Source organism: Acanthaster planci, linkage group LG18, assembly GCF_054643075.1.
Source record: "Acanthaster planci isolate LZ-2023a linkage group LG18, COTS_SCS, whole genome shotgun sequence".
Classification (NCBI taxonomy): domain Eukaryota; kingdom Metazoa; phylum Echinodermata; class Asteroidea; order Valvatida; family Acanthasteridae; genus Acanthaster; species Acanthaster planci.
The window spans coordinates 4,961,141-4,977,623 of record NC_141794.1 but is presented as its reverse complement, the minus strand read 5'-3'; the positions used below and the strand labels follow the sequence as shown (position 1 = coordinate 4,977,623).

The 16,483-nt window shown below is 39.3% G+C and overlaps 1 protein-coding gene across 1 annotated transcript; it reads right to left on the bottom strand.

The window, feature by feature from the left end:
* Positions 1 to 216: 216 nt before the first annotated feature.
* Positions 217 to 13,078, bottom strand: LOC110985520 (histone deacetylase 1-like). The gene is made up of 12 exons (XM_022246602.2): positions 12,973 to 13,078; positions 11,103 to 11,215; positions 10,433 to 10,550; positions 9,085 to 9,298; positions 8,353 to 8,494; positions 7,249 to 7,341; positions 6,761 to 6,869; positions 6,171 to 6,311; positions 5,793 to 5,901; positions 5,019 to 5,299; positions 4,590 to 4,704; positions 217 to 2,561 (listed from the first exon to the last, which is right to left on the bottom strand). The coding sequence occupies exons 1-12, from the start codon at positions 13,016 to 13,018 to the stop codon at positions 2,366 to 2,368; spliced, it is 1,677 nt and encodes a 558-aa protein (XP_022102294.2). The 5' UTR covers positions 13,019 to 13,078; the 3' UTR covers positions 217 to 2,365.
* Between the last annotated feature and the right edge of the window lie 3,405 nt (positions 13,079 to 16,483).

Below are 16,483 nucleotides of genomic sequence, written 5' to 3'. Positions count from 1 at the left end.
CCATATTGCAATCACATGGTACCAATTTTCACATGGAAACCCTGTCAGTCTTTTTTCAGTCACTTTAAATTTCAACAACTCTTCCCCTCACAAAACCCAGGTGAATGTTCGCTAATCCCTAGAGCATTGGAACACAGGCTTAACATGTTAATCAACCATGATATAACAAAGGGCAGTAGGCTCACGTACAACCACAAGAAAAATTCGCACACCATATTATAAAGATTTACACAAAAGTGGTTTAATTTAATCAGTCTACCCTCATCAAGCATCCACGCTATGGACTGAAAAAGATCACTTCCACTTCCCCATCTCAAAAACCTCGCAAAGAGTTGAACTTCTCTTTCCACAGCAAGCCATCTAGCTTGGCACTTCGACTGGCAAATGGTCATATTACAGGAACCACCACTTTATTTTTAAATTTTCCAGAAGCTCCATTCAAACTGAACATTCCTTTCCTATTTAAGAGTAAACTGAGATAAAAAAACTATTTAAGTCCTTGTATGGTCTTCTAAAGAGAACTTGTTAAAGAAAATGAAAGAGTTACTATTTTCTTCTTATTTTACAAATAATACATGTAAGATGCACCCTTTGTTGAATTGTCTCTAAAGAATAGTTTTTGTTAGGATGAAAGAAAATACGTGACGGTTTCAGTTACGTGAACAAGTCAATGATTTGCAATTGTACACCATGTTCAAAGGTGCAACATGATATCATGATGATGGTAGAAAGTCGCCAAATCTTTTGGATTCACCAATTTTTGTTGGTAGTTTTGGTGCTGCACAGCAATGAATTCACTATTACAACCTTGTCAACATTGAAAATTTTTGCCCCTGGCCTCAAAAACAGAATGTTTCTGATAATGTATGAATAATCAGCTTAATAACTTCCTAAATTCTTAAGCTAATTATTCCCCTTTCTTCACATCCTTTGTGGAAAAGGAGAATGTGATACACTGCCTAAGAGCTGATTCAGCTATATCCACTTCTATTTGTGGTTATTTTTGAGAGTGAGACCGATAGTCCAATGTGACAGACGTTTTGCTGAAGCAACCAACCAACCAAATGTGAATACAATGTCAAAAAATGTTGACACATTATATATTGCTTGCAGTCATGTTAAGCAAATAGGAAAAAAAAAATCTTGATCCAAGGGCACATTCATGTATCCTACCAATCACCATATCTGTACAAGTAAAAAAAAAGAAAGTGAACACTATCCCTAAACTCTAGCACTGACTGAAAGTATATAAATGACTTGCTAATCTAAACACTGACGAAGTATGTACTATAGTCCTGGGTATTAAAACATTAACCCTCCTATGGTTTTACAGCACAAATGTGCACAAATGCCCACAGTCACTGGTGAGCATGTAGTTTCTATATGGAACTCAAACATGCACAGGTTCAGTGTGTACACAGTAGGTTGTCAGCACAAAATGACCCAGGGTCTTTTGTGCAGTCCTCTTCACTGCATTTGGTTTACTGCACAATTATGCACATGAAACAGTGAAGCACAGTTGTTGGGCAGCACAAAAGTGCAATCTGATAGTCCTGTGAGGGACTGTTGCTGCAGTGCACAACACAACACAACACAACACAACACAACACAACACAGCTGTGCTTCTTTGAGGTGTTCACCAAATGACCCAAAGAGTGACTTCAGCATAGGAGGGTTAATTACTTCATATTGTCAAAGAGCATTCTCCTTCCAATGAATGAACAAAATGCATGTACATGTATATAAATAGTAATATAGTACACAGTTTGTAGAAATCTTTAACATCACGTTTGTATCAATGATACAGTACGGAGAACTTTGACTCGAACAAGGTAAGTTTATAACCATAACCCAATATTATTCAGCACTAAGTCACGGTAAAATTGTAGACGAACGAATCAGTCACAATTGTTTTTCTCCTGCTAAATAGGTAGTGGCCATTAAACGTACATTGTTTTTCATTTCAGGCTTGTACAAAATTGGTACTGAATGTGCCAATCCATTAATGGCTGCAGTTGGCTTGTGGTGATTACAAGCAAAATGTGGAAAGAACGTGACGTCTCGTGCTGAAGTGAAACTGACAAAAGTCAAAGCTCTGGAAAGTGATACTTTTGCAGGCAGTAATGTCAACTGTAGATTGCGACTAAAATTAGAATTCGAGCTCTGTTCATTGTTATTTGTAGAAAGGCAGCTGAACAGAAAAAACACGTAACAGGTGCTTGCAAACCCACACCTGCCATTCCGTTTCCTCCCCCCGCAAGAAAAAAAAATCTTGTACAACCTCATCTGGAAGAGAAAGTGAATTCACAATTTGATTAATTACACCCGACCATGACACTGTTACATTGGCACTGTTATACTTTTTCTAATGCTCCATCTTTTCCTCTGTGGACTGTGCTGGGGGTGCTGGGGGAGGGGTGGTTTGGGCACTTGGGGCAGGTTTGGTCACATCGTTGCCTTCCTTGGCGGGAGGAGAGTCGGTTTTGGCTGAGACTGCTGGCTTCTCCTCTTTGACGTCCATAGGTTTTTGAGAATCAGGCACAGGTTTTTCTGTCTCAGGTCTGAAAGCAGACAACATGGAAGGCATTTTTGTTACAAAGATAAACATACACAAAACCTACAATTTAACTACAATTTGCACGATTCTATTGAAACAATGCTAAAAAATAAGCATCATCCACTCACTAGTGAAAAAAAGTACCACTAAATAAACAAATGAAATAACGGTCTTGTTTGCAGACAACTGGTGAATTTAGGCCATAATTTTGTTACGGGCTAAATGTATGACCAAGAAAATCAGTTTATGACCAAGCAGCAATCTTCTTTTATTATACCTCTGTCCTGAATACTGTATGTTCATTGGCCCAGAATGATCACATGACCAGGTGACAAATACACTTGTTATACCACAGTCATAGATAGTGAATTTGTATTGGTCGCGAATTGATCACATGATATGATACAAGTGCGCATTTATCATTCACGCTCTCTGGCGATGTTGCCAGGCTGCAAGAAATGATGGATAACACTGATCTTTCCAACAGTTGATGTGTCGTGTCTACTGTGTTGGAATAGTGTGATCTTTGCCATGAGGGTGGATAGCCATGGTACTAGCACCTATTATTGTACAGGGGGTGTGAGTGGAAAATTGTTAAAAATAGCTGAAATCGCGAACGTGAAGCATATACAGTGTGAGGTCCGTGGCCTGCTTAAATTAAGGGCTCCGGGAAAATTGTGAAATATAGATGTACTGTGGTGCATTTTACAGCCTCCTGGTACAACTGTTATCCATGTTTGTCTTGCAATTTAGGCTACATGTACTATTTAATTTTAGATTTTTTTTTCATCATTTTCATACTTATTTGGATAAAATTCCTGAGGGTTAAAATAAACTAGTAATAATAGTAAATTGTAAATATTGAGGTTTGTTGAGTGATTTGGCCATTTTCCCACCTGCATCTAACGACGTGGCCTGGCTGTCGCATTGCGCCAATTAAAAAAAAAGATAAAACAGAAAAATTGGTGCCTGCACAGGAAAGAAAAACAAAGAAAATCTGACCTATTGATGACCAACAAGCAGAAAATGAAATTTAGCATATTCAACAAAAAAGCGGAAATCCTTTAAAAACGGAGATTTCACACCCCTGATTGCAGATGTGCACTGCATGGGGGGACATTGAAGCACTGTGTCCATTTGCATGTATTACTATCTTCATTCTGACCATGACAGTCTCGCGGGTGTCTGTACATTTACCTAGCTAAGTTTGAACATGAATATGCTCTGATCACTGTTTATGCTGCCGCTGTTGTGTATATAAAATGCACGTGCCATTGTCTCTTCCTGTCTGAATTTGGGGTAAATACTTCAACCAGTTGACAAACCCCAGTGTTTTATGAATTCAGGTTTTTCTAATAATTTAACCAGTTTGTTATATATCCTAGATTTCCTCCCCCCCAAAAAAAAAGGTCCACAAAGGACATCACAGTCAATAATATTTAATATAATAATTCAATATCTAAATTTGCTGTTCAGGTGTTTCAATTTGTCAAAGTGTTTTCATTTATCTGGTAATAAAATATGCATATACACATAGGACCATTCCAGTTTAATCTATGAACATGGTATAACAAAACTATGACAGGGTCCATGGGTTTTGTACACCCTCGGCTTCGCCTTGAGTGCCATTTGCCCCCTCAGGTGTACAAAACACCATGGACCCCTCAAACACAGAGAACAATCGTTGAATGTCACATCCACTGCTGGACATCACATTATGATGACACAGATCAGTCCCCTACCCCCAGTGACCCATATATTGGGGACTGCTCACAGACCACTCATTGATACATCTTCTTTGAGGTGAGGCTGCATGCAAGAGCTTGTTCATACCCCTTGGACCTAGATTCGGCAAAGAGAAATGCTGCAAATCTATGTCACCTGGGGACCTCGGGTACATGGCACTAATGGCAGCTGACTCTTTCCCAAGCCTCTCATTTGCCAATCAGGAGGCGGGGGGGGGGACTTCGTTGTAAAATGTTCAATGTACACAGTGAAGTATAAGACATTCACTGTGTTCTTGTTTAATTACCCTTTGGCAGGTGGTTCAGAGGTGGATATATCCATAGGCTCAGCATTGACAGCAGCGCTGGCAGTCACCTTTTCCTTGTTAGTTAGTTCTTCTCTCTCCCTCCGAGCTTCTGCACCTTCACAGACACGGGGAAAAGGGACGTGTCATCATAATAATCGTCACTTTGGATTGAACAAGAAAAATCATATTTGAATGACATCATAGGCAACTTAAGCTTACATATTTTACAAGTAAAAATTATCATCTTTGAACACAAATACATGCACCTTCGAGACTTTATCTTGGGCACAAAAGGTTGGTCTATACTTGTGTTAAGCTCCCTTGTGATTTCAGACCTGTAGCTGTCAAGAAGTCCAAGATTTCAGGAATATCCACCTACATTAGTGATTAGCAAAATGCAAAGCTTACTGCCCCCTACTTGATACTTACTTTTCTCAGCTGCCTCTTTTGCCTGAGTATCCTGCGCCGGTCGTTGCCTCTTGCGTCGGTGTGACCTGATATCCCGCCGCCCGCCCTCCCCCTCGTCCTCGCTGTCCGAGAACTCCTCGTCGCAGGCGATGCGCTTGTCACGGGACATGATGGAGATGCGCTTGTCCGAGTGCTCCTCTTCCTCGTTGTCGCTCTCATCCCGGAGGGCGTCCTCCAGGATGGGCTGGATCTGGACACCAGGTGCATGAGGGATCATGCGCAAGTTCTCGTACAGTCTCGTCCTGTGATGAATTTAAAAGGGTTACATGTTTTAGAGGCAAGAAAAAAATATCAACCCATTCCCTTTGAAAATTCATGGCCTGACATGAATATAAAAGAAAAATTTGTATCTTCAAGAGTTTTTGCAGAAATCTTTCTGAATTTTCCAAATTTCACTCGGGTACTCAGGTGCAACGACCAAACTGCACGCTGTTTTTGTACCCCTGATTTCAAGACGCACTGAGCCCCTTGTGAAGATACAGTGGCTGGACTGTTCTTTCGCCTATCCAACCAAATTCCACAAATGTATACTTGTGAATGTTGAAAGATCTCAGAGGCTCAACTTGGATATATTTTGACTACACCTCAGAGCATACTCCAATATTTAACATAGAAAATTTCTCTATTCTACACCAAATGTGATGAAAACAGAAAAAGAATTGAGAGCTATGGATGTTAGCGAATAAAACCAAGTTGCTAACTTCTCAGAGAAAAAGCACAGAGGTTGAAACCTACTTGATTTTCTCAAGGTAGTCACCAGTGTTCTGGTTAGTCATGTTAGAGGGACTGATGTGCAGCTTGAAGTCTGGTCCAAAATACTCAAAGTAATCGTTGTATGGCAACTCTGCAAAGGAGTAAAAAAAGGAAAGTAAGTATAGCACAACTTTTAATAGGACCAACTTAAACAGAAAAAAATTTCACATTCTAATTATTCTGCATATTCACACATCAAACTCTTTCAAGGTGGAGACATCTTGTTTTGGATTTCCTTATGGCTTCATACGTTACAAGTTCACCTGTTCATTTTTCAAGATCAGTACTGTTTCTTTTTTTCCAGGAGCACCGTGTGTATGTACACAATGCAACCTTTGCACAGATTACGGCCAAACTTACCATTTGCAATTTCTACTCCCAGGGCAGTTGCAGTCTCATAAGTCCAGCAGCGAGCGACGTTGCGTATAGTGTAGCCACCTCCGCCAAGAAGTAGCAATGGCAGGTTGTACTGCTTCATAAACTCCACACACTTGGCATGACCTGTTCAACAGATACAGATCAGATAAACTGTATCTTAGCTTGAGCACCAATTTTCATTGCATTTACATTGCTTTTCAAGGATGCCAAACAGATTTCTGAAGAGCTTAATGACAAGCTGAACTGAACTTAAGACATTCCTCTTTTTCCTATTAATCCCCATCACTTATTTGATTAAAACTCTGGGGCCAATTTCATTGAGCTGCTTAAGCACAAAATTTGCTTCAGCGGGAAAAAACTTTGCTTAATAAACAAAGATTACCAGTTTAAACTCTATCTGATAGTAATGCTAACCAAAAAACAGCTAAATATGATCCAAAAACAATATACATAACATGCAGTTTGGGCTGGTTACCTGATTTATCAAGTAAGGCTTAAGGCTCTATGAAATTGGCCCCTGGACTTCAGTGTTAAGAATAAAACAGGTACTCTTTGTTCTTTGAGGCTCTTACCTTTCAAGGTGAGGTTGAAGCAACCAAGCCTATCCCCTGAGAGTGAGTCTGCACCACACTGTAATACGACAGCACTGGGCTGGTACATCTCCATCACCTTTGACATGATCTGAAGTCAAACATGAAATAATGTAGAAAACTTTCACACTAAACCCTAATATTACCACAAAGACAAAAACTACTTCATCCCCAACTTGCACAATTGACATATTTATCTAAAAAGCAATGAATGACTGTCTCTTTTACTTAAAAAGTGAACATTAAAAATTGACAAAGTATAAAAATAATAAAATTTGCGAATAAAATTTCAGAAATTTGCCAGTTATGTTTGAAAAGCTGTAACATGCAAAATGCAAATGGAAAATCTGTTAAAAATCTTGTTGAAAAACTTATAGTTAATGCAACGAGAAAAAATGGCATTGTCATGTACACCAGCCACTTAACAGAGCCTGCTATTGCTTGGAAAGCTTTCTTAAACACTGACTTACTGGTTTGAAAATGTGCTCATAAGATTCATCATCAATTCCATCTCGCAGTGGGAAGTTGACAGCATAGTATTTACCTTTGCCAGCACCAATGTCCTGTAGGATGACATCCAGAGGACAGCGACATTGAGGAATACGCGAGAAAAGATACAAAGTGTGTCAAAAATAGTGATTTTTTCCCTACTTTCTCCATTAGCTCTAACCCCCTCAGCCTTTTATGCTGGGACCCTCCTCAATCCTCCAATTTTTGGGGTGAAAAAATTGGATTCTCCCTCAATCCTCCAAAATTTCTTGAAAATGTTAGTTGGAGGTGTGCCTACTGCCTCAATCCTTCAAAATCCTCCAGCAATTCCGGTCATGATGTTGAGGCAGTGCAAATGGCATTCTTAAGCAGTGCGGTTGATTCAAAAGAAATATCAGGCTGAACTTATGCATGACTGAGCAAGAACAACACAAGGTCTAATCCACGATCTTCATGCGTGGCATCCTATGCAATCAGCCATGCACTTTTGCCATTCACCCTCAATCCTCCAAAATCCTCCAAACCACCCGAAAGACTTTGGAAGATTGAGGAGGGTTAGGGTTAACCCTAACTCTCTTGGGTGATTTGCTAGCAACCTTCAATATCCTTGCAAACTGTACACATAAACAGCTAGACTCTGTTTATTTGTGGTATGTCTCATCCCACACAAAACACAGTCAGTTTGACAAACTTCAACAAACCATGGTTTTGGAGTTTGGCAGGTTTGGGATCATTAGGGTTAAGGACTTTTTGCATACATGAATGAACTCTCACTTCTTGTTTAACTTCTCTTTTAAATTAAGCAATCAAATTTAATAGTTTCAACTTTCAGGTAAGACCAAAGAGGGAATCAAATTTCCCATCAGGCACTTTTCTTTCTTTTTATCTGCCAGATTTGTGTTTAATTCATGGATCTTTCCAAACCCAACATACTTTTGAGGAAAAATTACTTGCCGATCATTCATAACCATTTCATGCCTGATATCAATCATTACAGTGCATGGTTGCAATAGGCAGTAGAGCGGAAGCCCTCTTTTGGAACTTGGACTCAAACTGTAGAAGGAAGAGATTTTTTGTTTACTTACTCTGAGATCTCCCGTGCCTGGGAAATACTCTCCATACTTGTGGAATGATACTGTCATAACTCTGTCCGTTGTGTAGAATGCTTCCTCCACTCCATCCCCATGGTGTATGTCAATGTCAATGTAAAGGACACGTTGGTGATATCTGTCAAAAACAAGAATTTACAAAAAAAAAAAAAAAAATCAAATCACTGCCCTTGCTAGTGGAGATCGCCAAAAGGAACACATTGCTTTGCCAAAGGTCGGCTGTAATTTTAATTCGTCATTTTGAAGGATTTGCCAGTTTTACTTTTGTAATTTCCCACATCAACCTACAAATTGTATTCAGGAAAATATGAAAGGGCTGCGTAGCACCTAATCAGAATATTGACAAAAATATAATTACACAATCAGTGCTATGAATTATCATATTTCCGAGCTTTCGGTAACTGGGTACCTTAATGAGGGCAAGCAGATTCAGGTGTAGAAATGAATCTGCTTGCCCTGACGAACATGACAAAGGTACCCAGTTACCAGAAGCTCAGCAATAAGATAATTCAAAGCACTGATTGTATAATTAGACTTTTACAAACTGTAATCACTGGCAAAAATAACTACCTGAAAATGTCACCAAAAACTACAACATAGAAATATGCTTGCTTAGATAATAATACACATCAAGTAACCCCAAACCTTGTCTATGATATTCATTCACCAACTGAAGCTCACAAGTCAGTCACAAAAAAGTCCACTTACTTCAGAAGTTCAAGGATGGCCAGTACAATATCATTCACATAACAGAATCCCGATGCCTCTGACTTCTTGGCATGATGAAGACCACCAGCCCAGTTGACGGCGATATCTGTCTGTTGTTTATTGAGCTTCACTGCCCCAGCAACAGAGCCACCACCAGACAGTTGACAGAACTCGTACAACCCATCAAAGACAGGACAATCCTCTCCAACATTGACTGGAATGACAAACAGGACACATCAATTTCAAAAACCCACTTCAACATCCAAGACACTTTAATTCCCCAAATCCCACAGTGTGTATTAAATCGCAGGGACATGATGTGAAATGCACAGAGTCACTGATGTTGTTGAACAGCCCTCTGTACTTTCTGTTTGAGCCTTCCCATGGTGCTTAATAGTGGACTGTGGGTCCCACTGGTTCCGTAGAGAAGTACATATCGTTGTGTGCTCGGCAAAAGATCGTAAGTGCACTTACGACTGTGTACCAGGAAGCATGATCACAGTAGAAAAAATGTTCCCGGTAAAAGGGCGTAAGAAACACACTCTCTTTATTTAGTAAAAACAGATAAAATTTAGTACAAAATCAACACAGGCTGTGCAAAAAGCAACCTTTTAACAACTTATCAAATGACTTGGGAAATTATTTTGGAACTATTTGCCAAGAAATCTTTACATTTCATTAAAATAAAACAGTTGCATACATATGTCCTTTTGCCGGGAAAATTTCTTTTGGCGGCAATTATGGTTCCAGGCAAAAGGTCGTAAGAGCTTACAACCTTCTTCCAGGCACACGATGATATGTAAACAAAGTGGGGTGTCATCAGTGCAAAGGCCTATTGGCCTGGAGCAAGAGCATCCTCCCCCACTGGCTGAAAAGAGCTTTGTAGGTGGGGAGTGTTCATTTTGTTGATGGCGACACAATCACAATGTGTGCATTTCATATTCGTTTGTGAACCAGTAAAGTGCAGTTCCCACTAAAGGAGCCTCCGTTAACAGAAAAATTGTGCCCTCTCTTGGTCCAGCTCGGGGCACATTAACAACATGGGGATATCAGGCCCATGTGGATGAAGAGATGCTTGGCTCTAAATATTTTAATGGATTTTGGGGTTAGGTACGACTTCTCTCTGAAATCATCCTGCGTTCAATTACTAACTAAAACTGACCAAAGAAAATGATGAAAAGTAACAGGAAATAACTGGTTGCGAAATCTACTGCAAAATCAAATCCTTATAAAAATTCAGCTAAATACAAAGATTTGTTTGAATGCCAGACATCATTTTGGAAGTGATTATTGTGGCTAGAAACAGGATGGAAACTGAAATCTGTGACTGCCTCATCATACAACTTACATCTCTGCATCTGTTTGGTGTACTCAGACATATTGTCTGGTCTGATGGTGCGAAGGAATTTGATATAGTCATCGCTGTGGTACTTTGTCATCTCTTCCATCACAGCCTTATGGGGTCTCTGCATGGTTGAACAGGGATCAAAAATCACTCAATACTTTTAAATGCTTTGACAATCCATCACTGGCCCTACCAGTTCTAAATCCTCCGATAGGCGTAAGGTTGAGGCTTATTCAGATGTGGCACAGTTCTGAACGATTTGCTGAAGTCTAGAATGGAATAAAGTGTGTTGATCAGCAGAACTTCATTCTATGTTTTTTATAATTATTCATAAAAAGTATGATGGAACAAGTCTACTCACAGATTAGTCAATTTAGCAGAACCCTTAACTTGGTATGTTTCATTAACAAATGCATCCAAGACACAGTCGAAGTGTGGCATGTAAGTGTGCAAAATATGGTGTGCAAAATATTTAAATATCTAAAATAGTTCAAGCATGCCACGCAAATACTATGGATGCAAGATCCTTATTCTGTAATTAATATAAACCCTTATAACTACGCTAATCAATTCAAAATGAAAACACTTTCTTCACAAACAGATACTTTTCCTAACTCACTGAGCAAATTCAGAAAGTCTCAATTAATTTGCATTTCTTTCCATCTGTACTCACATAGATTTCCATTTTGCGGTACAAGCCATAGTTAAGGATGAGGTTGTGTGTCATGCGAATCCGATGTGGTTTCATAGGATGACCTTGTCCATAGTAATAGTTTCCCACGTCGCCTGGAAAACACAAAATGCAGCCAATTACAATATACCTTTCAAACAACTGACACAAGGTCTGTCTGTTGGCACACATGTAATTTGCATGCTGCGTATTAAACAAAGTAGTTTCTGATGTACATGTATCCAAAGAACATTCAACATTGCACATTTTGACCATATTTTACATAATCTAGGCCACATGATAGGCTACTAGTGGGCTTTTCTGTCTCTCTGTCATGACATGTATGCTCACGCATTGGTATAAATTCCACTACTTATGCCAAACAAGGGCAGCTATAGTTACTATTCCTAATCATCAATTTGTTTTTAAAAAGTATTTACAGTTTGCATGTACATGCACTGGTAAATTCAAGGGATCCAAAATCACATTTTACGCCCCAACCACAGCATCAGTCCCAACTATAGTTGGGCCCATCCCAACCAGAGTGCAATAGTTGGGCTGGCCCAACTATAGCACGGAGGTCAGTGTGCACGTGCCCAGCATATGCCAAAGCCATATTGTTTATAGTGTCATGTCGTAGATGAAATACCATATTTTAAATGAATTGTGTCAAGTGTGAGATGCATAAACTTGGATAAGGTTGAGAAATTTTCCACAGAAATTGGTATACAATGGTTGGGCCAGCACTACAGTCAGGACTCTCCCAGCTATAGTTGGGACAAATCCTATGGTTGGGGCGTAAAAACTCTATCAACTTAAAAACATGAACACGTGTATATGACAACTGATTCATTACATTTTAGCTTGAAATCTTAACACAATTGTGTTTATACATGTAGCAACACTCTAAAGTCAAAAAGTGGCAGACTGGTCAGTTACCAAACCATGTAGGCCCTAGCATCTAAATCAAAATCAAAATAAAAATGAAAAACAAATACATACAAGTAGGTATTTAGCATTATATATCATGAGAACTCCACAAGGTTAACAGAGCAAAAACAGGACAGCCAGAAAGTTTACTGAAAATTTACAATTTAATTACATACGCCTATTCAAAATGTTACCTAGGCCTATGCTATGTACATAATTTCCTGAACAGGATATTTACTGGATAATACAACTGGTAATGACTGGCATGAGTGGTAAATTATTTGGCTGTCAAGCCTATACGAATAAATATAGGCCTATCACTTGAAGGGACAATGAAGAAATAACTAGTACTAGGCAGGCCTACAAGGCTACATCCCAAAAGCTGTGAACTCACATGTGTGAACTCACATGCAACTGGGAATTTAGAAAACTAGGAATTCAAATTGAAAATTGCAATCCCCATTACTACAACTTGCAAGTTACGTTTAGGCTGATTTGATGTTATGGTCGTGAAATAGAACTAAAAAAAGCTAGGAAATCAGCTGATCTGAGGAAAAGGTGCATGCCTGATTGAACTTCAAGAAGTAATATGCAACCAGTCTTCTAAATCCATTCTTAATCATTTTAACCCCAAAGTAGGCCTGCACTACAAGTTTTTCATGTCAGTCTTTCAGAACCATACATTTCTGAGCTGGGTATGGTCTTGTCACGCTCTCCGGAAAAATGATAGTGATTATTCAAATAAGCGTACACATGGAACAAATGGGGGAAGGGCACCATACTATCATTCAAGGCCGGTCATTTTTGACACAGCTCAGGTACGTTGAAAAACAAAGCGAAATTTCCGGCCATTTCACACTAAATTTACTCCAAATTGATCTACAACGTTCTACAGAGTGTATGAAAACACTCTGGATAATTTAAGAAGCCGTATTTAGCTTACCGTCATAATAGTAGCACACTCTTTTCTTGGAACCAGTGGACGCCATGCCGTTGGGATATTCGTCGACTCGCGGTACTCGAACAATACAAAAAAAGTATACAGCATTCACTGGTAACCGTTACCAGGAAGGAATGTGTGAAGACTCTTGCACAGTACCAGTTATTGCGGGACTAGTCTCATCTCATTTCGTATATATGTAAGTTTGACCACCTACGCGTGCTGAACGGTGGTCGATTAGCAGTCCTGTAAAAGTTTCATGGAAATTGTTTTATATGCATGTTGATGAAATTTCCAAGTTTGCACCAGGGAGATATAGATAGACACTTTGAAATTTGTTTTGCACTTTTTTTTATTTGATGAGATATCGGAGGAGACAAAAAAATGGCAATGATGAAAACCAATGTTTTAAATTTAGAAGAATGTCTGCAATGAAAACTAGAATGACGTTTGCATTGCAAAAAATGTAGTAACAACTTGCCACCAGAAAGAAATCCTCTGAAACTTTGGAAGAACAAGTTGTGGCTACTTGTTCCCACCTCGGCTGCTATTATATCTTCCTGTTCTCTAGTACATGTACACTGTACATCTGTACTGTAGCTGTGTTTTGCAGGCAGGGTAACCTGGCGCCCTCTATCGCCGACTTGAGGTCGCTTCGCGCGGATTTCACGACTTTGATCAGTAACTCACCTAAAATGAATACCTAAAATGAGTACATGTTTAGCCAATTCATAAAATTTTCCATCAAGAAGCTAAAAAAATAGAAATCCAAAACTAATCGACTGACGTTACAGAGAGTGCCGTCATGAACTAGGCCTACCTTTATTGAAAGTTTTGAAGCCAGAGTTAAAGTTGTTATTTTTCACAACTCGGAAAAATGCATTAATCAACAATGAAATATTTCAATATGCTTCGAATTTCGTGATTAGTGAGAAATTTAGAAACGTGAAAGCTTTTCTTGTCCCTTACATTCGACTACATGCAGTTGACGTTGCGTTCAGGGAAGCTTGCTAATCATGATGAAAATATTTAGATATTTGAATTTTCAGTGAAACGGTATAATCTACGCCAATTATTAGAGGCGATGTGTTACATACTGGCAAGTGTTGCCGATTTCGATTACTGACTCGGAGGTCCGAGTCGCAGTTATTTTTTTGCCTAAGACTTGACTTGGACAAATTACTTGTGACTTGACTTGGGAGAAAACGATTTGTCGTTTTTCAGTTGTCTGCATGCATATTTACAATAAAGGCCTAAGGGAAATCACCTTTATGTTTAATTTTCCCGATATTATTGCCAACACCATCTGAACTTCATTTTACTAAATGGAAATACCGAAGGACTTTTCACCGTTGGGAATCGCCTTAGTTGTACTCAAAGATGGAGTTCTTTATTTTCCTTAATAATGAACTACTACTATTACTAACGCAATCGGCGGCGTCATGATCATCAGAGATTTTAAAACGTAAAAAAGAAATGTAGGCTACTCTGGGTGTCAAGAAAAGAACGAATAAGCCCTCGTCACAATAACACATTCACTGGCCTACTTTTTAGATAAAGTGGTCTTTGCGAATAAAGCATTACTACTATTAGGGACTAATCCAATGGGTTTAAATTACAGCTTCCATAACACCTGTTTTGTAGTTTTCAATTGCCACAAAATCAGGTAAAATAGCTTATATTTATATGCAAATTAAAATGCCTCATATTCATATGCAGATTAAGCTGAAATGCTTTTGGCATGTATAGCACAGGAAAAATCAATAAACGTGCGCCTTGCCAGGTGGCAAGATTAACAAAGGTCGTAGACGTGAACGAATCCATAAAAAGTATTAACAGACATGACAGAAGAAAAGTCCACGTTTCGAGAATTTGAAACCTGGAACGACCACCAACACCATGACCGGGCAAGAACATATAGATTGTAGCATAGGCCTAGGTTAGGTCATAACAGAAAATAGGCTAGCTGTTTCTCATCTCCATATAAAGCCAAAGTATCTATAATTATTACTTACCAAATGTGCAGGTTGGCGCGGACGTACATGTACTTGACCGATACAGATGTGCCAAGTTGGAAGTTGATCCAAAGTTAGGCCTAACTTGTTTTCGCAGCAACTCGCGTCCAAGTTGATTTTCAACTTCTCAAGAGGACAATTAGCACTATTTTATGGTTTCTCCAGCAACATGATAACGTTACTGCATTCATTTCTACGTTTCCAGGTACATGGAGGACAGCTAAATTTGCCATCCTCCAAGGTAGAGATTCTTCAGTAGTCCAGTTACGGGAACCCAGAGTCCCACACGGACAGTAGTATTTTATGCCTAGCTCCATCTGGGTGAATGACGCCAGGTGCCCCCAACGTTGATGCATGTTTGTCCCTCACGCTGTGAACTTCATAAAAGTTGGGAATAAAGCTAGCACAGTCTTAGCAACATAATCCTCTTCAGACACGCTCATTGTCAAACTACAACAGAAAATAACTGAACATGGCTCAAAAGCAAAAAATTCACTTTTTGTGCAGGGTGAAACTTTGCATTGTCGATGCCGAAAGTTGCTCTGTTCAAAATGAGCTAAAGCGAGCAGCGCAGACGACCGATGGCCTGGGCGATTCACTCACGTCTGTAACCTTACGCACTTGCCCTTCCATCACATTTTCCGCGCAACATGAAATATTGTGGAATATAATTCCCAACTAGGCGAATGCCATATCAGCATAATTGTAAAAAATGTGGGCAACAACACCCTCTACAGCAAGCTATTCTTTTAAATTCCAGCGAAGAGGCGTCCTATTTATTTTGAAGTTTAACAGGCGTGGAAGGATATTATACAAAAATGTGAGAAGCGATATAAATCAGTCACTTTTTCATTGGACAAAAGTATCGGAACTTTGCTATGATTGGCAGATATGCACCTGTCAAAACAGCTTTCGGGACGGAAGTCTTGATTCAAGTACATCTTGAAAAGACTTGATTCAAGTCGTTAAATTGCAAAAGGGACGACGGCCTTCTAATTCGTATGACTGCACAACTACAGCGAGCGCCGTGTCCAATCTTTGGATGGAATACATGTAACTTGCATTGGTACAGAAACCTCACCACAAAACTAGAACTGTTATGGTGAACAATTTCTAAAAATGACAAGCACATGCTGACTAGCAATTTTTATTTCAGTGTCCAAAGGTGCTCAAGCACCCCCCATGATTTGGATGGATTTGTCCCCCACCCATATCTTCCAAAACTGTAGTTTCAGAATACATTACTGATTTGTTAAGAAGATTAAAAACACAAAAAAAAAGCACCGTGTTCCCCCCCTGAATGTAACTCATCTTTTCATTGTCAGCCCGACATCACCATGCAGATACACCATGCTTCATCAAAGTTTAACAATAAAATCAGCTAATTCTGAATGTTTGGCTTCGCCCCTTCCCAACCCCTTCCCCCTCCTGCTTCCTAAGTGTTTTTATTTACTGATTCTAGAACGCAATGATGTGAAATAATTAGACCCATATGCACA